This window comes from Anguilla rostrata, chromosome 2, assembly GCF_018555375.3.
Source record: "Anguilla rostrata isolate EN2019 chromosome 2, ASM1855537v3, whole genome shotgun sequence".
NCBI lineage: Eukaryota > Metazoa > Chordata > Actinopteri > Anguilliformes > Anguillidae > Anguilla > Anguilla rostrata.
The window spans coordinates 28,949,570-28,974,720 of record NC_057934.1 but is presented as its reverse complement, the minus strand read 5'-3'; the positions used below and the strand labels follow the sequence as shown (position 1 = coordinate 28,974,720).

General features: G+C 42.2%; 1 protein-coding gene across 6 annotated transcripts in view; it reads right to left on the bottom strand.

The window, feature by feature from the left end:
* Positions 1-7,958: 7,958 nt before the first annotated feature.
* The window catches only part of stx4 (syntaxin 4), a 72,869-nt gene continuing 55,676 nt past the window's right edge, over positions 7,959-25,151 (bottom strand). For 4 of the 6 annotated variants that reach the window (XM_064321463.1, XM_064321460.1, XM_064321465.1 and 1 more), the window contains 2 exons: positions 14,430-14,510; positions 7,959-8,933 (listed from right to left, as the gene is read on the bottom strand). In XM_064321463.1, the coding sequence (XP_064177533.1) occupies positions 14,433-14,510 (78 nt within the window). In that variant the 3' untranslated portion in view covers positions 7,959-8,933; positions 14,430-14,432. Of the gene's footprint in view, positions 8,934-14,429; positions 14,511-14,532; positions 14,743-25,151 lie in introns of those variants that run through there. The other 2 variants (XM_064321461.1, XM_064321462.1) reach the window with 2 other exon arrangements.

Below are 25,151 nucleotides of genomic sequence, written 5' to 3'. Positions count from 1 at the left end.
ATACATACCTTTATTGCGGCAATCGAATCCGTGCATACAAGTCTTGCAGTGGAGAATATTGGATGAGGCACGAGTGACAAACGTCTTATTAGAGAAGTAGCGCGTCAGCTGCTGCAGTTCACTTGTATTAGAGCTCCCTCTACTGGATAATTCTAGTAAATAGCAATTACAACGTTCGAACAGACAAGTACACATAAATAATCATTGTTTTTTGTTGATTATACTTATTAAAAAATCGGGGCACATCGCATAACTGCCGATCCCGATGTCTTCAAAAAAGTCAAATAATGGCCGATATATCGGCCACACCAATATATGGGTCGGGCTCTTGTTATAATAGCTGAATTTCAGCTCATTTTAACCATACAACATATAACTAAAAACGTTTAATTCGGCTCGGCAAACTCATAGAGTTTAACCTGTTATCTTAAGAGACCAATTCGTAGCCAGAGGATAGCATTAGGTGTTAGCCATGCCTAATTAAACTTTTTTAGTTTTAATTTCACCAATAAATGTAACTAAAATCTTAAAGGCAGTGCATTACATTACATTACAGGCATTTGGCAGACGCTCTTATCAGAGCGACGTACAACAAAGTGTATAACCATAACCAGGAACAAGTGTGTTGAAAACCCTAGAGAGAAGTACCGCTCCAAGTGCAGGGAACAACCGCATAGTTCAACTTGGACCCTGTAGGTTAAACTGATTAACACTAACACAAACGAGAACAGCAACAACGCAGTTTATGCAAAAATACAAGCAGTAGTTAAGACAAGTGCATTAACTAAGTCACCTACGAAACAGCTACCTAGTTACAACCCTAAGTTTACAGTCAATTTAGGGATTACAGGGCGGTAGGGAGGGATGGGGAGAGGTGTAGCCTGAAGAGGTGAGTGTTCAGTTGTCGCCTGAAGTGGGTCAGTGTCTCAGCTGTTCTGACCTCCACGGGGAGGTCATTCCACCATCGTGGGGCCAGAACAGACAGGAGACGTGTTTGGGAAGCACAGGTGCGAAGAGGGGGTGGTGCCAGGCGTCCTGAGGTAGCGGAACGGAGGGGTACATTAAATATCAATGAACAAATCAGGACAATAAAATATTTTGAATATTTTGGGGTCCAGTGATCTTGAGGTAGAGCCCCAGATTGAACCTCAGATGGTGGAGCCCCAGATTGAACCCCTGATGGTGGAGCCCCAGATTGAACCCCAGGTGGAGACCACTCTTAACTTGGAAAATGATGGAAAAGTAAAATATAAATATGTAAATAAAAATGTAAGAGTTCAACAAAACTTTCACTGAAATAGGCTAGATTTGATTCAAATTCAGAATTTAGCAAATTGGTTGGAGCCATTTGGGGCTCCCTGACACAAAACAAGAGACGGGAGTGTGAAAGGGTCCAAATGCTCCATGAAAGGTTCTGTGGTAAATCCCCCTTTTGACACCACAAAAAGTAGACAAGATAAAATCATTATTTTTTAAAAATTCTGATTAGTGTACATTGACACAATAGCTAACTCATAACTAATGATGTATATTTAAATTGTTTAAAACATTTTTGGTGACTATTTATGTTATTTTTAACCAGAATGCTTAGAGGACAGACTTTAAAGAGAGGATAACAAATGGAGGGAGTTGAAGACTGGTGTGGCATTTTATCTGTGAGAAAATTAGTGACATCAATGAAAAGAAGACTGAATGAAGAAGGTTGAATATAGAGGTATGTTATTCTTGTTTATGATTAATTACAATTTACTTTTACCTACAACAAGCGGTTAATAAGCTGATGGGCTGTTGCATATAATTAATTTAGTATTGTCTCAAAGTCAATAAAAGTTCAACTGGCATTTCTGATAAATTTCTTTAAAATGTCGAAATGTGGAACAAAACCTTCAGAGCATAAAATAAATTAGCCTGCAATATTTTAATTATTTTTCCTTAGCATTACACCACCAATTCATTGCAAAATTAATTGGCCAATAATCGCTCCAAATACTCTGCTCTGCTGAACCTGGGCAAGCTACTTGGATATGATTATTTCTCAAATCTGAAAGTACAGTATATTTGAATCAAAAATAAATATTTCTTTCCCATGTGATTGGTTATTTATAAAACTGGCTACACTAATAATTTATTTTAGATTGACCAGAGGGCCAATTACAGGTCACATCAAAAAAAGAGGCAGGAATACACCCTGGACCGGCCGCCAATCTATTGCAGGGCACACCATTCACTCACACCTACGGGCAATTTAGAGTCTCCAATTAGCCTACCTGCATGTCTTGTGGGAGGAAACCCGAGTACCCGGAGAAAACACATGTGGACACGAGGAGAACATGCAAACTCCACACAGAAAGGCCCAAGCCAAGATTTGGACCCATGACCTTCTTGCTGCGAGGTGACAGTGCCACCCACTGCACCAGGCCCAGTTCTAGAGTTTTTTGCGCCCTGGGCAAGATTACATTTTGACGCGAAATTCACTGCCAGATCGCTTGTGTCTCTTCATTTTTTCCTTTTAGATGTGTTTAAGCTGGCTAGCTAGCTGTCTAATAGGCTGACCATTTTCCCCACCCCATTTCATATTTTTGTTTCAAGAGAAACAATGCTTGTAGTATCTACTGCATATCTGGCAGCAGCATAGTGGTTTGAGGCTCATTTGATACCTTGTACCACAACAGCCTTTCCCTAAGCCGTTTCCACCAAGTACCGACTTAGTCCAGGAACTACTTTACCAGGAACTAAGTCATTTCATATTTTCAACACAATTGGTAACTTTCAATGTTACATTTCATGATTGGACAAAAGTGACATTGAGTTCAGAGTTCAACACTAGTAAGGGGGGGGGCGGCATCACAGCACACGCTAGCCTACATCACTAAACTAGGCTGCTATGTCGCCGCTCATGTGCCACCCCTCGCCACCTGCCGCCCTGGGCGGTCACCCAGAGTTGCCCAATGGACGGGCCGGCCCTGCACTGCACCACTGTGCCACCTCCTTTAGTTCCAGTGAAGGAATTTTTTTTTCCAATTCAATTCCAATTTATTTGTATAGCACTTTTTACAGAGATCTGTCACAAAGATGCTTCACAGAGTGGCAAGGCAAGAAACAGCAAAAAGAACAAACAGAGCAAACACCAGGCCTGAACCCCCAAATAGTAAGTAAGGTATAAAAAAACTCCCAGTGGGTAGAAAACTCTTAAACAGCTGCAAGAAAAAAACTCCCCAATGGGATAAAATCTTGAGAGGAGCTATAGAGGGGGAGCCCATCCTCCACTGCCCAGCCTGGTGTCAAGTAGCAGTAGAATGGAATGTAGCAAAAATGCTACAAGGGATTTATCACAGTAAATAAAATGAGTTAAGCAGGTTACAGCTGAGGTGAAGGCTAGAATAGAATAGAATATCAAATGGTATAGTTCAGAATAGTGCAGTTTATAGGAGCTGGGTGATGGATCTGGAGCTCCAAGCTGCTTCAAGGCATGGGCAGGGGAGGAACAAGGCTGAAGCAGTCCATGGATATGCAGCAAAGGACAGGGCTGGAGCGGTCTTGGAACTCCGGGCAAGGTAAGGGGTGGGAGCCCCATGGAAAGCAGAGAAGATAAAGTTAAGGCCAGCTTAACACTTGATGCTAAGCTACCTATTGTGTCGACTCCGTAAAGCCAGCTTGACATGTGACACTTCAGGCTAAGCTGACTAGCGTGTACGCTCAGTAGAAGTGAGTTTGACACTTAAGCTAAGCTACCAAATGTGTCAGCTCCATAAAGGCCAGCTTGACATTTGAGGCTACGCTAATTAGCATGTCCGCTCCATAGAAGTGAGCTTGACACGTAACGCTAAAGTCCCTACTCAGCCCAGACATCCGAGTTTAACTCTGTGATTATACTTGACCATTTAACAGGATTACAGGACTACAGGAATGGATAACAATAAGACTGACTAAAGAGGTAAGTTTTAAACCTACACTTAAAGACAGAGAGTGCGTCTGAAGTCCGCATATACTGTACATAGGGAGATTGTTCCAGAAGACAGGAGCTCTATGAGAGAAAATTCTATCACCCACTGTAATCTTAAATATACACTCCTGGGTCAGAAAATTAGCAAGAATTAAACAAAAGCACTCCTGAGACCTACTGTGCCACCATTTGCTCATTTACTTTTGCTGCAGTGAACTGTTTGGGGAAAAGCTAGAAACAGGGACATTCACTTATACAGTAGACAAGTTAACATAATGTCAAACAAAAGAGTCATGTTTTGTATTTGGTTGCATATCATTTGCATTCCACGACTCCCTGATGTCTGTGACCTATCAATATCATCAGAGTCTGGATATCTTATTTTCAGGTTGTCCTACAAGCGATACAAAAACTCTGCATTTGAATGGATCTCTATGGAAATTGGGGGGTGGGACTAGATTCAGCTGTAAATTATTCTGATACAGTATGGAACACATTTGTTGGCTAGATGGCTTTAAGTCATCAAGGGTCCAAGGTATCAAATGAGCCTCAAACCACCATGCTGCTGCCAGATATGCAGTAGATACTACAAGCATTGTTTCTCCTGATTAATTTTCCTGTTGAACTCAATGGAAAAAATATTCAAGAGAAACAATGCTTGTAGTATCTACTGCATATCTGGCAGCAGCATAGTGGTTTGAGGCTCATTTGATACCTTGTAACCACAAACAGCCCTTTCCACTTAAGCCGCGTTTCCACCAAAAGTACCCGGAACTTTTAGTCCCAGGAACTACTTTACCAGGAACTAAAAGGTTCCTTCAGCCCATGGTTGTCTGCGTTTCCACCGCGGTCTAAAGTCCCGCAAAGATTAGGCAAATTAGCCCACTGACGTATGAAAAAACGACGTTGTCGTCGGTCCATCTGTCCTATGATTTCTTCTGTAACCCCATACTACCACCGAAGTAGCCTACATTATTTTCTAATAACCGGGACAGCCCAGAGGGGTTTATTCCACTTATATACAACGGGTTACCAACAATGATTATATATGGTTACTTTTGTATTTTTTTTTTATTTTTATCGATTTAAGCACCTGGAATAGAAATATTCTTCTGCAGCCGTTTGGGCTTATTTTAACGTTGTCAAGCAAAACTGTCGTTGGTAGTTGATTATGTCGTTGTTATGCAACAAATAGGATATAACAGGCTAATAGTCAGATTGTAACTGTTTTATATATCCTCTCAAACACATTCATTATGTTTTTATGCAAACATTCGCTTTCATGTCTTGACATCCGAAGCGACCGAATGCATTCACATTTATATGTATAACTGGCAACAACAGCAGAAAACATGCACACGTTGTAAACAATTTGCTGTTTGATTACTTTCTCATCGTCAATTCCATATCGCAAATCGCAAAATGACAAGAATAGAACGAAAACTCGGACTTGCGTGACAATTTAAATTAGTAGTGGTACAGCCACCGTTTGCTTTCCTTCGAAGTTACTGCTAGCCGAGCAGCGAAGTGTGCCCTCCAGATGCGAACCATGCACCATAAATTAGTCCACAGTCTTCCTGGTCTTTTTGTGGAATTGAAGAATGGCAGAGTAAAATTACGGCAGTCTGAAAAAGCTAAAGGGACGATTACTAGAATTAACCTGTTATTTTACCCTAACAAAAAGTGCGGAAGGTGATTTCCAGTTTGCTTTTACTGTATCACCAATGTGAATTACGCAGAACTACCACATACCTCACATAACTGTATCAAACGTTTTGAGTCAATTACAATGGGCTAACAAAGAAAATCCGGAAGAAAATATTCAGCAACCGAATTAATCCGTTTGAATGTTTTGGTACGTAATATGCTGTCCCAGCACGAATGCTTTTTATAAAAAAAAATTTATAAAAGGAATACTAAAGCAAGAAAAGAACAGAAGAGCACACGTTATAATTCCAAGACATTGGCAGGCTATAACCAAAACTAGGCTACTGCGCCGCATAACATACAAGTTTGATTTGAAGTTATTATGAAAATAAATTGGTTTGCGGCTGTATATTTCTAAACATGGCGGCTGAAAACAAACACAAAAAAATGCTGCGAGTACTCGACCAATCAGAAATGTTCAGCGCTGCAAACTCCACCCAAAAGGTTCCTGTACTTTTGGAAAGTACTACCCCCCGAGCAGGAACTTTTTGGGGGGTAGAATAAAGCCCCCGGAACTAAATTTAGACCCTAGTTCCTGCGGTGGAAACGCACTGAGTTCCTCAAAAAGTTCCTAGTTCCGGGGTAAAGTTCCTGCGGTGGAAACGCGGCTTTAGTGAATAATTCTGAGCTAGATGAGGGGAGTAATACAGTACAAGTACCTTATCTCCTGGTGAAAATTGCCACAATTGAGCCTGTCTATTATATGTGTGCCGGCGCCGCTGATGTTCTTGTGCCTGGAGCAAATGCTCACGTGACAACTGTCCCAGTGTGTGGAGTTTTGCTTACAGGTCCAGAATGTATTGAATTTAGTTTTTACTTGTCCTTGGACCCTCCTCCCAGCTTTCTTAACCAGGTCCAATATACCGCATTGTCGGAGAGCAAAAAGTAGTTGAAAGGGAGAAAATGTTTTGTATGTAAAAGATGTAAAATAATGTTTTCATGTATGCCCAGATAGACACTATTGTCCAGTATGTCAGGCGTGGGGGGTGTAGTTACAGATGAGACTGCAGGGAGGGAGTGCTTGGTAAATGCACGACCAGCGCGACAATGCTGGCGCTGCGGAACTTCGTATTTGTCATAGTTTTCCTGAATCGTCTGTTAATAAAGCTAGAACGCCGAGTTTGTGTTTTCAACTCATAATTTGTTTGAAGGAGCACAGAATGTCTGAATTGAGGAACCTAGGGACGCCGGCATACCGATCACTAGGGGCATTGCGCAAAGTGGTTAAAGGAGAAACTTGAATAAATTAGAGTAGAAACATAATGAATGCAGATGCCTGATACAATTAAGCAATTAACACCCAATCATGCCCTGTGGCATGTATTAAAATGCTGAGCAGGCCCAGACTTCGAATTTCTATTCTGATGGGAGTGGTCTCTTCCAGGATAACAAATGCCCTCATCCACAGGGCACAAGGGGTCACTGAATGGTTTGATGAGTATGGTTCGTGGTGGCCTACAAGTTAAACCGTAGGCTACACTATAACTACTAGTTGTGGTTTGGGTAACTTACAGCAATATCTTAGGTTGGGTGAATTTCATGATCATTGACAATAAAGAAAATGATAGCATTGTCATTAAATATCATATTCCCCTATTATTACCCCCTGAAGTGACCATTTTTCTTTTGAATGCTTGTAAAGAAGTAATCTTCCCTGTGCAAATACTAATGTGACTGGAAAATAGTGTTGTCAGACTTCCGGTTTTCAAATGGAATGTCCAGTTTACAAATGATTTGTACAAGGCTGTTTTACGGTCACAACCAATTTAATGAGTAAATGATGCTGTGTTTTGTGGCCACAAACGGACAATGTAATGAGTAAATGATTCAATTATGAGATTTACCAATATTTTGTAATGCATCTGCATGTCTGTGACTCCCTGATCTGACATTGGTTTCAAGGGGGTTCACCCCGTCAATGGCAGTTCCGAGTGGATTCCCGTCGGCCCCCCCCCTGGTTTTTGGGGGAACCCCCAGTCCAAAACATTTATTAGTTGCTTGTGATGATGTAATTGGCAGAAAAAAGAAGTCTGGGGCCATATTGTGTGGACCTCTGAAGTTGTTTGTGAATTCTGTTCATGAGGCCAAAAGTTTCAGAACGTGATGTTCTGAAGGGATCATAATCTGTGGTCATTTCTGAAGGAAACCCTGAAAAGTGCCAAACTCTCGGTGCTGTATAGGTATGGGGCATGCTGCCCCACCAAGCTATGAATTGGCAGGATGGCGTACCTGGCATTCCAACACAGTGCACATACAGTATATCAGTATATATATCACACAATCACATATTAAGAAACATAAAGGCAAATGCAGAAAACAATATTTTATTTGTTTAAAAACACTACAAAGAATCAGAATTTATGTTGTTTTGAAGTCCATTGTAAAATTCAAACCAGAGTAGTATGCCTCACAGATCTGCTTACACACACCATCACTCCCCTCCCCCATTTAGGGCCAGGATGATTCTCTGTTTAGTTCAAGAATAACAGAACATCATGCAGCGTTAAGGGCCTCCAAAGGCACGGTACTGAGCATCCGAGAAAAAACACAACAGTATCAAGAGTCGGTCCCATTCTGTAAAGGATGAACAGTTAATATACATGGGCAACATACATGTATACAGCAATAAACATAAGTTTACTACAAGCTGATATTTTTTACAAGCTGTCATTGACTGCAAAACAAAACACAGGAAAAATGTATCTCGGGTGACAAAACAAAAAGAAATTAAACTTTCCCAAGTTTCAAAAGGTAAAATGTATGGAAACACCCAACTCCTGTCTACCTACAGTATGGTGTTATATTTGTAGACAGCGCAATATGTGTTGAAACAAAGTTATCACAGTAAATAAAAGTAACAGAGTGACTACAGTGTAGTACACTACACTGTAGTCACTCTGTGTGTATCTATACTGTGCATAACTGGTTCAAAACAGTAAGTTCCACAATCAGTGATGCATAAGCACTCAGTTTAGATGTAAAGAACAGTGAATGAGGAACGGAAATTTGTTCATTTTTGGTCATTACCAACATAAATAATGTTCCAGTTTTGTGCATTCTTATCTTTTTAGCGTTTTGCTGCCTTTGGAATGAGCAGTACAGATTTAAAAAAAATAGGGTCAATGAATTGCAAGGTTTCAGGAATTATTGGGTAAGCACAAAAACAGTTTTGTTGTAACTGAGTGTGTGTGTGTCTGTGAGAGATAGCATTTCGTCAATAAGGCTGATGCTCCTTTTATCTGTGAGGCCGACGGCATTAAGACTGGTACAAGGCCAAAGGGTTCTGTAAAATGAGAAAGAAAATAAGCAGGAGAGGTCAATACAGACCATTGACTGGATGGCATGCCAGCTGAAAAGTGACAGTGGACTGTAACACATAGGAAATCACAGTGACAAACAGTATAAATCCAGCAAGGAGAGAAAACAATGACATTCTGGGATCTTTCCAACAGACAACACAAAAATTCTGAGGAATGGATAGTATCATGAATAATGTCAGAGAGAAACAAATGAATGTTCTCTGTGTAAAAATGATTCTATTAGGAAACTGATTGTACTGATCAACTTCAAAGTATTCCAATGTCACCAGCAGAGAAATTCTGTTGTTTATATCTTATGGTTAGGGCCGCCAGTTTGACTCCACCATGTGACCTGCAGGGATTTAGACTTGTATTTCAATGGTTATCCTCCAGGGGTCCCCAAAGGCACTCAAACGGCACAAGCGACTAATCGTACAACTGAGTTTCCAATTGAGACATTTATAAAAACAATTTGTTGATCTAATATGGGGAGGGTCAGGAAAAAGTGAACATAGACAAAAGTTTAAATGCTACAAAAAGCATGCCTTTGAGCCAGTGGTCTGGTTTCTCTCGGTCCTAGAGAGCTGCAGGGTCAGCTGGCTTTTGTTGTTGCTGAGCACTTGAGCAGCATGGCAATTTATCAGTTAAAACAGTTGATTACAAAACTTGGTTTATTCGGTCTGAATCAGTCGCTGTTTTTGAAAAAACAAAAGCCAACAGACTCTGCGGCTCTCCAAGACCAGGACTGAGCATCCCTGGAGTAAAAAGAAAAATGCATCCATACAAGGCAGGGGTTGCAAGCCAATCCAAAAAAAAAAAAAATCAAGTTTTTTTGCCCAGTGAGAAGACTTCTGATTATACTTAAAGTTACAATCTCGAAGATTTCTGTTTTGTTCTCTTTGGCGGTACCAATGGCGAAAAGCAGTAATTGCAGGTGTGTTTTTGGACCTCACTTCCCAGAGATCCAACCGGATCCAACCAGTGTTGCCTGTGTGACGTCAGTCAGTTGGCACCTGGGCCACGCCAACTATAACACTTAATATTTACTGAAAAATGGTTGTTATAAAAGTAACGTTATGTACACACACATTAATTGTCTAACATTAGGCTAACTTAAGCTGTCTTTACACTTCCGAGCTGGGTTAAAATGCTGTAGCAGACCTGGGGTAGAATTAGTGATGATCAATTTCCACAGAGGTTCTTTATCCACCTTTAGCCCGGTATTAACATATTTACACTGCAGAGAAGAATTTGCGGGATTCGCTGCGGCTCGTACAATTATGTATCTCGCGCACACTAAACGGTCTTTCTCGTGAATGATTGTTGTGTAATATTTTTGAAACAACTGCCTTGCAAAATGTTACCGCTGGTGTTTCTGGTTTTGCTAGCAAACTGTTCGAGAATAAAGCGGAGCTGGGTGTTAAATTAGCAATCAGAACAAGAATAATAAAACAAAAGCAAAGGAGATTTCATCAAAAAAGGGCAAGGCTGAAGGACCATATGAGGAAGCGTAATAAAATAATAACGCTAATCCATACTGCTGTATTCTTTTATTTAGTTTTCTCCGGTTTGACATTTTACACTGAAATCAGACCTGGCTCTGCTCCACCTATACCCCTGGTTAATGCTCTGTGTATTGATGAACTTCATGGCAATGTAAATAACGGTAATGTTAAGGCCAATTCAGATCAATGATTCGCAACGAGACAAAACAGTTTTAGAATGTTGCAGAGAAAATTGCGGTGTGAACTGGTTAGTTGCAGAGCGACTGAAGCCGTTGCCTGGGGTCTCAAAAGACCCACCTTGTCAAATCGCCAAGTGCAGTTAGAACGTTTACAATCAGACGTCTTGGAATTTTGCAAGTTGCATCCAGTCTCGTTGCGAATCATTGATCTGAACTGACCTTTAGTTAGCTACATTGCAACGTTGCAACAAGGTAGCATTGCATTCGAGAGACGTTTTGCGAGGTCGGTACCAGTCGGTAGCATTAGCTAGCGTTTCTTCTAATTGTTAGCTGACATTACATTGTGTTAATTACATTAGCTAGCTAGCTAACGCAACGTTATCTGCTATGAGAGATGGATACTGTGAGCAACGTTGTCTAAACTAATGTTGCCTTTCTTGACATGGTCCGGTAGCTAGCGTTAGTTGTTCAAATAGCTAGGCTATGTAATTTAGTAACGTTACATTGTCATCAAATGTAATAGGAAATCTACATCAACAAATAATATGACCTCTCATGTTACACAAAAACTTTTTAGGGTTCCATAACCCCCCCCCCCCCCCACTTTTCTCTGTTATTGTAACACTAGCAGACACCGGGAAAAACAATACACCGCTCACACACAAGTGAGTTGAAGAGCGAGCCTGTTGCGTTAGCTCCGTCTACCCTCTCTGGCGGACCAACCACTGATGGGTGATGGAAAACGCGTCACTAACTATGCGCCGCTTGTGATTTTTTCCCGGGAATTTCGCCACAGACAACCAGTTCTTTAATCATAAATTATTACATTAATAATAATATAAATTAATATAATAGGCTCAATCACCACTGTTTTACCTAATTACCTAAGTGACTAAACAGACATTTATTTTAATGAAAATCTTCGAGATTATTACTTCGACGTCTTGATTGAAGACCATGATTAGTTAATTGTTTGATTCGTATCATGATAAAAAAACAACTTTTTTGTGCAAGTTAAATGCTATATAACTGCTCTGAATTTTATTACCCACTGCTTCTAACAAAGCCTATCATGTCCCTGTACAACATTTTAAAATACTGCAGCATGTCCATGGTAGTAAGTAACTGAATGAAATTTAACACGTGTTGTTTGTAAACATCGCTGTCAATCATTGTCTGTGCATAACTGGGATACTTGTTTGAGAAGGGGCTTGACAAAGAGGCTATTAGGACCTCTAGCTGGCGGAGGATTGACGTACAATCCAAGAAAACAAGCGGAGTCAAAAATGGTAGACCTAGTTATGGTGCCCTTTTTAGATATGTGAAGTTGTAAGCAAGTTAATCAGAGAAGAGGCACACAAACCCCCATAATTTGGAGTTAGCTGAACCCTCAAAAACTGACCATTCACACTAGGGGCTATATTTTAACGATCTAAGCGCACAGTCTAAAGCGCATGGCGCAAGTGCATTTAGGGCGTGTCCAAATCCACTTTTGCTAGTTTAACGGCGGATAATCTGAGCGCAAAGTAAGGCGCATAGTTCAAAGGGGTTGTACTTAGTCTCTTAATTAATCATAGGGGTGTTTTGGGCGTAACATGAAATAAACCAATCAGAGTGTCATCTCCCATTCCCTTTAAAAGCCAGGTGCGCTTGCACCTTGGTGGATTGGTATTATAATGGCGGATTTGGCGGATAATTCTGATAAATACTATGACTAACCATTATGACATGTTTTTTTTAAAAAATATTGCGTGTTGTGCACCCGCCTATGTAGGCGCAGATTACTATCTTAATAATGCGCCCTTAAAGTAACAGTAAAAACTGCGCCATTGACTTAAGACAAGTTTTTCGTTGGTCAATCACGCAATCGCTTTCCTCTGCCTCAAGATAGCAATGCGCCAACAACGCTCCTGACCACACCTCATTTTAAGACCAACACGCCCATGGGCACTCAGATGGGCGCAAGTACATTTGCTATTTAAACAATGTGGGCGCTGGATGGGAAAATGACAACTGCGACGGTCTGAAACTAGCAAAGATAGAGCCCTAGGTATCAAAGTCAAACTTAGTTATTCAGACAAACATTAGTAAACATGAGATAGCAGGTAAACATGAGAATTAGTAAACATGAGAAACATTTCCTGCAGGACTTTCTTGAAAACCTTTCCAGAAATGAATCATGGGAATACTAATTTGGTAGGGATCAGTTTCGAGTTAAGCAACTAGAAATCTAATAAAGAGGCTACATCTGCTTGCATGTGGAAAATGTAGCTAAAAAGCCATCAAGACCTTTCACCTCATCTACAAAGCTTCTGTACTTTGGATAAAGAAGCTTTGTAAGAAACAGACCTGGGTCAAATACATATTTGTTTTGGATTCAAATACTTTTCTACGCTTTACCGATCTTGTCTGGTGTATTGGAACCAATGAAATAATCTCAAAAAGTACAAACCCCGCCTTTTGGTCATATTGGTAGGCTCAATTACACCAGGGAAGATCAACAGAGCACAGAAAAGTATTTGTATCCAAAACAAATACGTATTTGACCCAGGTCCGGTAAAGAACTCAAACTTTTTTCTGACTGTGGCACTGAAAACATCCATATGTTTGTGTGTGGTGAGTAACCTTCCTCTTAACAATCAGTTGGCCATTCACATTAAACTATGCTTTTAAAAAAGTTCTCTGAGATGCACACACAAGACTGTCAGAAAGAATTTCACAGAAAGCATAATGGGAGGTGACAGTGTCTTTCCATGCTTCAAACTTAATACCCAATACCCAAAGCCCCTTTGAGAAATGTTGCGATTCACTTTAAATGAATGCACTCCATCTTGTAAGCCTGGAAAAAAGGTTCTATTGTATAAGCCTGAAATGTATTATTGTCGTGTAATAGTACTGTCCATTTCTTGTTAATAAACCAATAAATACTTCAAGTTTTTTTCAAAAACTATTTGGCTGTGAATATTTCATCATGGTTGTGCCCAAATAATTTAACAAGGTATAATATAACTAGGGCACTCCCACTTCATACTGAAGTGACATAATAAATGTTCAGATGTGAACATTTTCTTACTGTAAATAAGAAATGCCATGCCTTGAGGCAGCCTGAAGCTCCAGATCCATCACACAGTGCCTCTAAACTGCACTATACTGAACTGTACCATTTGTTCTTCTATTATTCCTTTTACCTATCACCTCAACTGTAACCTGCTTAACCCATTTTATTTGCTGTGATAAATCCCTTGTAGCATTTCTGCTACATTCCATTCTACTGCTACTTTACACCAGGCTGGCCAGTGGAGGATGAGCTCCCCCTCTGTCGCCGGGTTCCTTTTGAAATTTTTTCCCATTGGGGAGTTTTTTCTCACCACTGTGAGGGTTTTTTGCCCACTGGGAGTCTTTACCTCATGTACTTGCTATTTGGAGGTCCGAGCCTGGTGTTTGCTCTGTTTGCGCTTTTTGCTCTGTCTCTTGCCTTGCTACTCTGTAAAACATCTTTGTGACAATTTTCTGTAAAAAGCACTACACAAATAAATTTAATTGAATACAGTTTATAAGAGCTAACACACTTTCACTGTAAAAATGTTTCAACACATTCTTACAACAAAGTCTCATGGAATGATTCACTGAAATCAAAACATTCATTTGGATCTATGTATCTACGATTACAACATGATTACAATTTTAGTGTTTTTCACTTTCAATACCTTTCAATTACTGTCTATAACAGTGTTCCGTAATATCTTGAAATCCATCCTTTTATTTATGATGTACAGAAGTGCAGAAGTGAACTTACATTTCATGATAAGGATATACCCAAAGCAATGGCCACAATTATCAGAAGAATGCAGCAGAACAATGCAATCCACAACTTCTTCTGCAGAGAGAAAAAAGAAAACAGTTTAAATGCTGGAAGTCTTTTTTTCCCCCTAACCAGTTTTGCGCAAACCATGCCCCGTAGGTGTGACGAACGTTCAGAATCGATTCCATTGGTCAACACGATGAGAGCGCTGACCACAGCCCATAGTTGCAATGATTGATTGACCAAAATGAGAGCTTTCCGCCAGAATTTAACCAAGCCTGCGGGACGAGAGTTACTCTCACATCACCTGCGAATTTGGAACAAATGGAAAAAATTTTAATTAGGGACAGAAGGAGAACACACACTTTAGAAAATATGGGGGTGTCTGATGCACCCTAATATATATTAAAAGAAATGTACATGAATAAATGAGTGAGTGAATGAAAAAAATGAAAATGGGGAGGAAATACAGTTGACAGTGAAATCTCAAATGTCTTCAAACGTTGTTAAACTATACATAGTGCAGTAAATAGAAAAGACCAAGCTATAAGCACAAACAATCATGCAGCATACATTACATGGAATGAATTGTAGCCAGCCAGCACATGTTCAAGAAACTACACATAGTGCAATAAACTGAAAAGACCAAGCACAAACAAGTGTTAAACTATACGTAGTGCAGTAAATTAAAAAAAACCAAACTGTAGAGTTAAACTATACATAGTGCAGTAAATTGAAATGTAGAGGAAACAGTAAGCACAAACAAGAATTGCAGCCAGCCAGCACGTGTTCAAGAATGTAGCGAATACAGTTGACAGCTGGGTGCCGCTGCACGTGTGTTATCTAATGCAAATACGGGGCGTGGTTTGTGCTATGCGCTAAATCTTGATGACCAATGTTAAAACTACAGGGCGTGGTTTGCGCTAAACTGGTTTGGGGAAAAAATGACGTATTTTAAATCAATGATATTATGCATTTTTTAACAACAATTCAAAAATGCCAAGGAGGCCATCAGCACGAACTTACAAAAACAGTTATACTATATTACCATTAAATGCGCAATTTTGATAATTTCTAAATGTTACACAATTGTAACCAACTGAAGGGTATTATATGATATACACAGAAAGAGAATCACTGATTGGAACATGGAATTTTCATTTTATAATGCACTAAAACAAAACAAAAAAAAAAAACTAAATTGAGGACATCTCATGAGTCCGCAGACATTTATTAATACTATCCTTTGATAGCATTTAAATTTTTTTTTGACAGATTTCACGTCACGGTCACGTCATAGGCAGACATAAGGTTATGAAACAGTGGACATGGTTGTATACAGTGGTCCAGACCTTCTGCGGCGTAACTGAATGGAACCATAGTTTCATTCTTCTGGTTTGTTTTTACAGCTTGCTGCAGTCGCACAGTTAATAGATTGACTAATTAAGTCCTAGTAGATAAGATACCTGTAAAACTCACCATCTCTACTGAAGAGCAATATTTTTTTATTTGTGTAATACACACAGCGACACTATGAATTTAGCCTTATTGTGGGAAAGCGTTTTATGGTGGTACGTTTACTTGAAACACAAGACCAGAGTAAAGCCAAAGCTGGGGAATCAGCATTTTGTTTGGCATACTGGCCTAGCATGGCAGGCAAGCAATAAATGTTCCAACTCCAACCAGTGCTAGCCAGCTAACAATCAAATGTTACCTAGCTGACTGTGGAAATAGTAAAACAAACCAACCAGTGAAGTCAGCTATAATGTTTATCTAAAAAAGTTGTCAATTATCTTTTACCTAGCTAGTTATTAACAACATTCAGAAAAACATAATGTTGAAGTTGGCTCTCGATTCACAGCTCCCATTTCACAATTTCTGGTTGACCTTGTCGGATATCTAGTTTTTAGATGATCACCTTTGAGAAACAGACAATATCCTTTGTGTGACCATAGATAGAATAGAATGTTTCAGTTTTCTCTCTTTCTTCCCACTCTCCGCTCCATAAACATGGCAAGAAACATACTTGGGGCAATTCAGCCATGTTTCAGGTATTTATCTATACAGACGTGGGGTGTCCTGGAGTGCTTTCTCTCCTTTGAAAGTTTTATGACCATTACCTCCTGGAAGAAACACAGGACACCATATTGGGGGTCACAGACCCTGCATGGCTACATGCTGCACAAAGATCCATTTCCTTTTAAGTTTGAATGCAATCTGAGACATTTCATCAAAATCATTGATTGAAAATCTTAATATCTATATAGATAAATGGTTGTTGAGGCCTGTCAACTGAAATATACATTTTTTGGAGTGGTTCCAGGTTCAAGTCGCAACCAAGACATTGCAATTTCGTTTTGCTACATGGAAAATACTTTGGCAGATGGTGAAGATTGCAACTGGTGGGATTTAACAAATGTTTGTCTACAGATATCACCTTTTTGTTAAGAAGCATAAGTAAACTTCAATGTCTTAGCTGAACTGCATTACCTCCCAACATATTCATGATTGGGCTCATTATAAAAACCACAAAATTCATGAATCGTTTGAAAACAATATGGTGCTTTGCCCTGCTTTCAACAATATGAGGTCACATTAATAAGTACACTGTCAGCTTTCAGATAGACCAGTCCTGGTCAAAAAATGAGCCTGGACCCTTCCCCCCCACCCATACTAGGAAAGCACGCAAGGAAAGGAGGTTTAAAAAACAATTTAAAAAGAGCGACTGGAATGCACCCATCGAACCAGGGGCCAGGCTTTCTCTCCTAGTGCATGCCAGTGGAAGTAATGATACAACCTCGAAGGACTGTGTCAAAGTTTGAAGAAGCCTCCAATGGAGGTTTGCCATATGCCATCATTGTGGTTTGACCACCTGCAATCTTTATTTTAAAAACAGACACACACACACACACACATATATATATATATATACACACACACATATGTTCCTTCCTGGATCGTGGCCTTGTTGTGGCGGAAGAGCTTGCAAGGTTTTATGATTTGTTTGTTTTTTACGGAGCTATGTCGTCGGGGGTTTTATGTCTCTCAAGGCAAACAGGTCTGGGGTGAGGACCCAGACGAACATGATTCAATCGACCCCTACTTATGGTAAACAAATACAGAGCTAAGTTTACCCTGCCCGGAATAAGGTTACAGGGACCCATCAATGGAGCCAGACTTGGGGGTGGTGTCCGTAGGCAAACACCTGGCCGGGTCCAGCCCAAATAGGCTATGTGGGACAACCGTGTGGGTCCACCACCTGCAAGGTTCAGGGTAGGGGTTGAGTGCAATGCCCATCGGGCAGGGGACAACAACAGGGTAGATCTGTACGACAGATCAGCCCAGATGACGAAAACTGATTCTTGGCACGTTGAATGTTACCGCTCTAGTGGGGAAGGAGCCGGAGCTGGTGCGTGAGGCTGAGAAGTACCAACTAGACATCGTTGGGCTCACCTCTACACACAGTGTTGGCTCTGGAAACCAACTCCTGGATAGGGGGTGGTCTCTCTCCTACTCGGGAGTTGTTCAGGGTGAGAGGCGCTGGGCGAGAGTGGAGATACGCACAAGTCCCCGGCTGGTGGCCACTCAGCTGGAGTTTACTGCAGTAGACAAGAGGGTCACCTCAATGTGACTACGTGTGGCAGAGAGGAAAACTGACTGTTATTTGCGCTTATGCATCTAATAGCAGTTCAGAGTATTCGGCCTTCTTGGAGAAGGTGGGAGGGATGCTGGAAAAGGACCCACCTACTGACTCCATTGTCCTACTGGGAGACTTCAATGCTCTTGTTGGCAATGACTGGGAAATTTGAGGGGGTGTGATTGAGAGGAACGGCCTCTTTGATCTGAACCTGATCGGTATTATGTTATTGGACTTCTGTGCTAGTCATGGTTTATCCATAACAAACACCATGTTTGAACACAAGGATATTCATAAGTGTACATGGTACCAGAACACCTTTGGCCAAAGGTCGATGATCGACTTTGTAGTCGTTTCATCAGAACTGCGGCCATTTGTTTTGGACACTCGGGTGAAGAGAGGAGCAGAGCTGTCAACTGATCATTATCAGGTGGTGAGTTGGATCAGATGGCGGGGGAAGCTGCCAGACAGACCAGGTAGGCCCAAATGTGTAGTCTGCTGGGAATGCCAGGCAGAACAGTCCATTTGGAATTATTTCAACTCACCTCCAAGATAGCTTTTCCAATATCTCAGAGGACGTTGGGGACATGGAATCTGAATGTACCCTGTTCAAAACCTCTATGTGAAAACGGCTGCTAGAGGTTATGGTCAAAATCTGGTCGGTGCATATCCTGGCAGCAACCCGAGGACCCATTTGTGGACTCCAGTGGTGAGGGAGGCTGTCAAACTGAAGAAAGAGACATTCTGGGCCTGGTTGGCACTGGGAACCTCTGATTCAGCAGACAGGTACCGGCAGGTGAAAAAGGGGTGCAGCTGCGGCAGTGGCAGAAGCAAAAGCTGGGGCATAGGAGGAGTTTGGAGAGGCCTTGGAGAAGGACTTTCGGTCCGCCCCAAAGTGGTTCTGGAAAATCATTCGGCACCTCAGGAAAGGAAAGCGGGACACCGTTCAGGCTGTTCTTAGCAGGAATGGTGAAACTATGACCTCAACTGGGGAAATTGTCAAAAGCTGGAAGGAACACTTTGAGGACCTCTTGAATCTGAAAGACACATCCTCCATTTTTGAGGCTGAGCTGGAGCAATCCGGGGACCAGAGTCCATCTCTGTGGCAGAAGTCACTGGGGTGGTTGGAGAGCTCATCAGTGGCAGGGCACCAGGGGTGGATGAGATTTGTCCGGAAATGTTGAAGACTTTAGATGTTGGTGGTGCATCTTGGTTGACACAAATCCTCAATGTCGCGTGGAAGTCAGGAACAGTGCCTTTGGAGTGGCAGACCAGGGTGGTGGTCCCTATTTTTAAAAAGGGGGACCGGAGGGTGTTTTCCAATTATCGGGGAATCACACTCCTCAGCTACGGTGCTGGGAAAGTTTATGCCAAGGTGCTGGAAAGGATGTTTTAGCCGATAGTTAAACCTCAGATTCAGGAGGAACAATGCAAATTTCATCCAGGCCACGGAACAACAGATCAGCTTTTACCCCTCTCACAGATATTTGAGGGGGCGCATAGGAGTTTACCTATCCAGTCAACGTGTGTTTTGTGGATTTGGAGATGGTATATGACCTTGTGCCCCGGGGCATCTTGTGGGAGGTGCTGCAGGAGAATATGGGTGCCGAGGTTGCTGTTGCGTGCCATTTGGTCTCTGTATACTTGGAGCGACAGCTGTGTTTGCATTCTCGGCATTAAGTCAAGCTCGTTCAAAGTGGGTGTCGGACTCCACCAAGAGTGTACTTTGTCTTCCCTCCTGTTAGTGGTATTCATGGACAGGATCTCAAGGCGCAGCCAAGGTATGGAGTGTGTCTAGTTTGGGGACATAGGAGTGGCATGTCTGCTGTTTGCAGATGACGTCGTGCTCTTGGCCTCATCATACTGTGACCTTCGATGTGCACTAGATCAGTTTTCAGCGGAGTATGATGCGGTTGGGATGAGGATCAGCACCTCCAAGTCTGTCACCATGGTCCTCTCCCAGAAAAAGATGGTTTGCCCTCTACAAGTAAGGGAGGAGCAACTGCCCCAGTTGAAGGAGTTCAAGTATCTTGGGGTTTCATTCATGAGTGAGGGAAAAAGGAATTCGTAGATCGACCGTCGTCTGGGTGCAGCAGCCACAGTAATGCGGGCATTGCATTGGACGGTGGTGGTGAAGAAGGAACTGGGCCGAAAGCCAAAGCTCTTGATTTACAGTCGATCTTCGTCCCTACTCTCATCTATGGTCACAAGCTATCGGTAGTGACCGAGAAAGTGAGATTGTGAATACAAGCGGCCGAAATTAGGTTTCTCCGTAGGGTGGCAGGTCTTACTCTCCTTGATAGGGTGAGGAGCTCAACCATCCGGGAGTACCTCAAAGTAGAACCGCTGCTACTCCGCATTGAAAGGAACTGGTTGAGGTGGGTCGGGCACCTGATAAGGATGCCTCCTGGGCACCTTCCCCTGGAGGTGTTCTGGGCTTGGCCACTGGGGAGGAGACCCAGGGGCAGACCTAAGACATGCTGGAGGAATTATATCCTAAGGCTGGCCTGGGATCGCCAGGGGATCCACCGGAATGAGTAGGCGTAAGTCGCTGAGGAGAGGGATATCTGGGCTGCTCTGCTTGCCCCTTTGCCTCCACGACCCGGACTATGCGGTTAGAGAATGGATAGATGGATGGATATATATATATATATACATATAATTTTCTTTATTAATTAATTTTGTTTTTACACCTGTATAATGATGGTTGAACTTTAAATGAGAAGAAATTTAGAAAATTTCATTTAACAAAATTGTTTATGTGGTTTCATTTTTGTTTTATGAATTAAGATTATATAAAAACAAAAAGATAAACATAGGTTTTTATGTATATTTCCCTACTCATACATGTGTCCTTTTGCACATTACTATGAGGTAGCAGCAGGTGAAGTTCATGAGTTGGAGCTGGGTTCTTCAACTTGGGTTGGCAACTGGAAGCTGTACAGCTGCTGATATTCTAGCACAGCTCATCAGTTTTAATCCATTATTATTTTCAGGTGAGAAATGTTACAAAAGCCATGATATACACTCACCGGCCACTTTATTAGGTACACCTTGCTAGTACCGGGTTGGACCCCCTTTTGCCTTCAGAACTGCCTTAACCCTCTGGGGTCGGGAGCTCCGCCGGCGAAGCGCGACAAGATTAAATTTACTTTTGTTGCTATTTGGATGATTAACTTCGCGAGCTTTTATCATACAGACACAACAAAGACATTGACAGAAACCTTAGAATCGTGGCATTCCAATGTGTCCATTGGCAAATAATATGAATTGATTTAAGCTATTTAAAATTAGATCAAATAGGCTTAACACATGGCAATGGTCTTTCTCATTAATATGTGATTTTCGCTCGGCAGTAAGTACGCCCAGACCACATTCACAAGATAATGACATGCTAATTGCTATCGATGGCAGGGGAGGGGCGATGCGTTTGATGTGCGAGAGTGCCTACTGTAAACAAGGATAAAATCTCATACAGAAGCATAGCCCACGTCTTCTCAGGCAATCCTTACATTTCATTTAGGAAAATGGCACGAATGACTGAACTGGACGTTCTTCATGCTTTGTGGGAGAGTGACGATGAAGACGCGAACAACTCATCAGGTCCGGACACTGAAGCCAACACTGATGACGAACGGTGTCATTTCGAACTGCGAACTGATCCAGCTGAGGATCAACTTCATGAGTAAGTGTATTTCTTACGATAATATCGGTAGTGTGTACTGTATTGCAACTTATCTGTGTGTTTGTAGGAATCCAGTAATATGCGCGTTTGTAAATTCCCACACTACGAACGATTCAATACTGCATCTCAAAAAATTGCACTGTAACTCTATTTTATTTGACCACTGTATGTAAATAACCTATGCGTGGCGTGTATTGGCGTGGCTAGGATTCTAAAATTGGGTGTCCTCGAACAATCGATATTAGCATATTGCATGTAAGTTTGGGAGAAAAACTAACCACTTAGCTAAAAAGACCTACTTCAGATTGAGGAATTGTTAGTTATTTATGAGTTGCGTGAGTTTAGCTAATGTTGTTTCGTTGATAGCTTTTCTTATTTGTAAATATGTGTACTGTATTGCAATTTATGTGTGTTTGTAGGAATATCCAGTAATATGCGCGTTTGTAAATTTCCACACTAACCGTTGCATCTCAAAATTATAGGCTACCTCTCTGCGTCTGGTTGTGTTTGTTTGGTTCTTTGTTTGTATAAGATATAACTATAACATTTCCTAAGTTTTGTTTTCATTAGTTAGTGGTTTGTCCCTTTTTTGTAAATCACATTGTTGTTGAAGGGAATGTGCTATATAAATAAAGTTTGATTTGATGTCACATTTCCTAACAATTTTGTTTCTATTATATTTACAGAGATGCTGATCAGGAAGCACGGCCTAGTTCACCACCTGCTAAGAGGCCACGCAAGCGTGGCAAGAGGACACCAGTCTCACAAGCAGCTCAGCCAGCTCGGTCATGGAAAACTGAAAACTGAGTGTGGTGTCTCACAGAAGGCACCTAATGTAACAAGACAGGAAAATTATGGTCATGTGTCTGTGCCTACAGCCTCACAGACTCTGGATGCCAGGATGTGTAAATGCTCTTTTTAATGCTCTTTTTACATTAAGCACTTTTTTATATTCATTGGCTTTTGTGTTTGTTGTTCTGTAAGGTACTTGTGGCAACCATTCTGGAGTCAAATTAATTGTGTGCGTAAAGCAGAAATAATGGTTTATATTGTATAAATGCTCTTTTTATATTATGCACTTTGCCTAATAAAGTTGATTCTGATTCTGAAATAACCTGGAAGTGTGTGTGAATTGCATCTCCCATTCATATAGTTTACTTCAATGAATGTAATCTCTACTCTGTCACAATCCTCCCTCATCTCCACTGCTCTGTCTACACTTCCCCCTCCTGCGTCTTTCTCTAACCTGCCAGTTGATCTTGCTACCTCCACCTTCAACTCCTGCCTCTCCCAGTCCCTCGACTCACTTTGTCCTCTTGTCTCCAAACCAGCACGCTCCTCACCCCCCTGCCCATGGCTGACTGAGTCACTACGCTCCAACAGAACATCACTGCAGGCTGCAGAGAGGAAGTGGAGGAAATCCCGATCCTCTGATAACCTGACCGCACATCATACCCTGCTGGCGACTTTCACATCTGCCCTCACGTCAGCTAAAGCCTCATTTTTCCAATCTAAGATCAGTGCATGTGTCTCTAATCCATGCAAACTATTCTCCACCTTCTCTTCCCTCCTCATTCCTCCTCCACCCCCACCTCCCTCTTCCCTCTCCGCAGATGACTTTCTGGCCGCCTTTGAAGGAAAGGTGGCTACAATCCGGAACTCCTTCGCCCATCCAGTGAGCGCCCCAACCCCCCGGGACAAACCCACAGCCACACTGACCTCCTTTGAGATGCTGGAGGATTCCGATGTACTACAACTCTTCACCTCTCATCGTGCAACCACCTGTCCACTTGACCCCATCCCATCTACAGTTCTCCAATCCATTTCCAGCGAGTTCCTTCCCTATCTGTCCTCCATTGTTAATTCCTCTCTTTCCTCTGGTCATGTTCCCTCTGATTTTAAGATGGCTCGTGTTACCCCACTTCTCAAAAAACCCACCTCAGACCCCTCCGATGTAATGCATTATCGATCCGTATCGCTTCTACCCTTTCTGTCCAAAACCCTTGAATGAGCAGTTCTTAAACAACTAACCTCTTTTCTCCATCAGAACAACCTGCTAGACCCTCACCAGTCTGGCTTCCGATCCGGGCACTCAACAGAGACTGCGCTCCTAGCTGTGATGGAGGCACTTGCCACTGCAAGAGCCTCACGTCTCTCCTCTGTCCTGATTCTTCTTGACCTGTCTGCAGCTTTCGACACGGTCAACCATAAAATACTCCTCTCCACCTTGGCTGGGATGGGCATTGCCGGGACTGCCCTGTCTTGGTTCGCTTCCTATCTTGCAGATAGGTCCTACCAGGTCACCTGGAAAGGGTCTGCCTCTGCTTCTCATCCCCTTGTTATGGGAGTGCTGCAGGGATCTGTACTGGGTCCTCTGCTGTTCTCCTTATACACTAGATCTCTTGGTTCAGTTATTAATTCACATAGCTTCTCCTATCATTGTTATGCAGATGACACACAACTCTTCTTTTCTTTCCCCCCCTCGACCACACAGGTCAATGATAAGATATCTTCCTGCCTGGCTGACATCTCCACCTGGATGGCCAGCCACCATCTGAAGCTCAACCTCAACAAAACTGAGCTGCTCTTCTTCCCGTGCAAGACCTCCTTACTTCGTCAGCTCTCAATCACGGTTGATGGCACCACAGTGACTGCCTCTCACTCTGCCAAGAGCTTGGGGGTGGTCCTGGATGACCAACTGGACCTCAAGGAACACATCAAGGCAACATCACGGTCCTACAGATTCCTTCTGTACAACATCAGAAGGTTTCGACCATACCTGACGACGCACTCCACCCAGCTGCTCGTCCAGGCTACGGTGACCTCTTGCCTTTATTACTGCAACTCTCTCCTTGCAAGCCTGCCAGCTTGTGCCATACAGCCACTACAGATGATTCAGAATGCCGCTGCCCAACTCATCTTCAACCTTTCCAAATTCTCCCACGTCACTCCTCTGCTGCGATCACTCCACTGGCTACCGGTCGCTGCCAGGATCCGGTTCAAAGCCCAGACCCTTGCCTACACTGCTGCCAACAGGACAGCCCCCATCTACTTGCAGGACATGACTCGATTCTATGTGCCTGCTCGACCACTCCGCTCTGCGGCAGCAGGGCGCCTTGTAACCCCTCCCACCTGCCCAAAGGGATCACAGAGCTTCTCCACCCTAGCTCCCCAGTGGTGGAACGAACTCCCCGTCCCTCTCCGAACCTCGTCCTCACTACCCATCTTCCGCCGTGGCCTGAAGACTCATCTCTTCAGACTATACCTAGACTAACCACCACCACGCTGTATATTTCACTCTAAATCTCCCCCCCCCCCTTTTTTCATGACACTTGTTACATGTTGCCCCATCCCAGCACTTTTTGGTAATTTGTATTTGTCCTAATACTGTAGC